This window comes from Rutidosis leptorrhynchoides, chromosome 1 (genome assembly GCF_046630445.1).
Source record: "Rutidosis leptorrhynchoides isolate AG116_Rl617_1_P2 chromosome 1, CSIRO_AGI_Rlap_v1, whole genome shotgun sequence".
In the NCBI taxonomy this organism is placed as follows: Eukaryota; Viridiplantae; Streptophyta; class Magnoliopsida; order Asterales; family Asteraceae; genus Rutidosis; species Rutidosis leptorrhynchoides.
This window is the reverse complement of record NC_092333.1, coordinates 297,992,459-297,993,832: the sequence shown is the minus strand read 5'-3', so window position 1 is coordinate 297,993,832 and position 1,374 is coordinate 297,992,459. Positions and strand designations below refer to the sequence as shown.

At 42.4% G+C, this 1,374-nt stretch overlaps 1 protein-coding gene across 1 annotated transcript; it reads right to left on the bottom strand.

The window, feature by feature from the left end:
• Window positions 1-218: 218 nt before the first annotated feature.
• LOC139898728 (uncharacterized) lies at window positions 219-980 on the bottom strand. The gene has a single exon (XM_071881500.1). The coding sequence runs from the start codon at window positions 978-980 to the stop codon at window positions 219-221; it is 762 nt and encodes a 253-aa protein (XP_071737601.1).
• Window positions 981-1,374: the final 394 nt, after the last annotated feature.

The following is a 1,374-nucleotide window of genomic DNA, read 5'->3' as shown; positions in this document are numbered from 1 at the left end:
ATGCCCATATCGCGTCCGAAACACCATCTTCTCAATATCTTCCTCACGAATCCGCATTTGATGATATCTGGATCACAAATCAATCTTGGAGAAATAACACGCACCTTGAAGTTGATCAAACAAATCGTCAATCCTAGGCAACGACTAACGATTCTTGATCGTCACCTTGTTGAATTCATGGTAGTCAATGCACATACGCATACTACCATCCTTCTTCTTCACAAACAAGACCGGAGCACACAATGGTGAGCTACTCGGTCGAATAAAGCCTTTTCTAATAACTCTTGGGTTTGGTTCAACAATTCATGCATCTCGTTTGTAGCCAAACGATAGGGAGTTTTAGCAATGGGGTTCACCCCCAGAACCACATCGATGCGAAACTCCACTTGTCTTACCGGCGGAACACCCGGTAAGTCGTCGGTAAAAATATCTTTAAATTCATTAACAACAAGGATAGATTTAATGGAAGGTGGCTCATCTCGAGTATTAACCACGTGGGCTAGATAAGCCATACCCCTACTAGACACGAGTCGATGCGCCCGAGCGTAAGTACAAATAGGCACGAGACATCTTCGAGCTTCACCATACATGATTAGCTCTCCCCCACTTGGGGTTCTTACCCACACGAATTTTCCATGACAATCAAGATTAGCTCTGTTATGATCCAGCCAATCCATACCCACCATGACATCAAATTCACCCAAGGTAATAGGAACCAAGTCAATATCAAACTTCTCGGTCCTAAAATCAATAACACAATTTTTATACACTCCCTTAGCCACCGAGAACCTACCATTGGCGATCTCGACTTGTAAAGGATTGTCTAAATCACACAAAGGAGAATCTAAAGTAGCTGCATATTTTAAGGAAACATACGACATATCGGCACCACTATCAAATAGAACCTTAGCGGGTTTATAGTTAACCAAGAAAGTACCTGAAACTATTTCGTTGGACTTCTTAGCATCATCAGTAGTCATCATTAAATTTCGGCCCTCGCAGGCCCCGCCGCCTTCTCTAAGCGCTTAGTATTGTCATAACTTTTATCCCCCGTCATTAAGTCGGGACACTCAAACTTCTGATGACCCTCTTTGTGGATATTAAAACAAGTGACTTTACTCTTGGAAGACTGGTTTGGGCAATCCCGGGACATGTGACCATTTTGCCTACAAGTAAAGCAAGTAGGGGCATAACCCCCGAAACCTACTTTCTTCACACTACCTACACTTTCAACCCACTCTTAGCCTTCTTGCTAGGGGCACTTACCTCAAACTTCGTCTTGCTAGTAGTAACATCATTAAATTTATGATAATCGGGTTCAAATCCTTTCGCTATATCAAACAACTCGCTAAAAGTATTATCATAACTAAGACT

Bases quoted from the DNA above. Each gene is read 5' to 3' on its own strand.
- LOC139898728 (XM_071881500.1), bottom strand. From the start codon at position 980: ATGACTACTGATGATGCTAAGAAGTCCAACGAAATAGTTTCAGGTACT.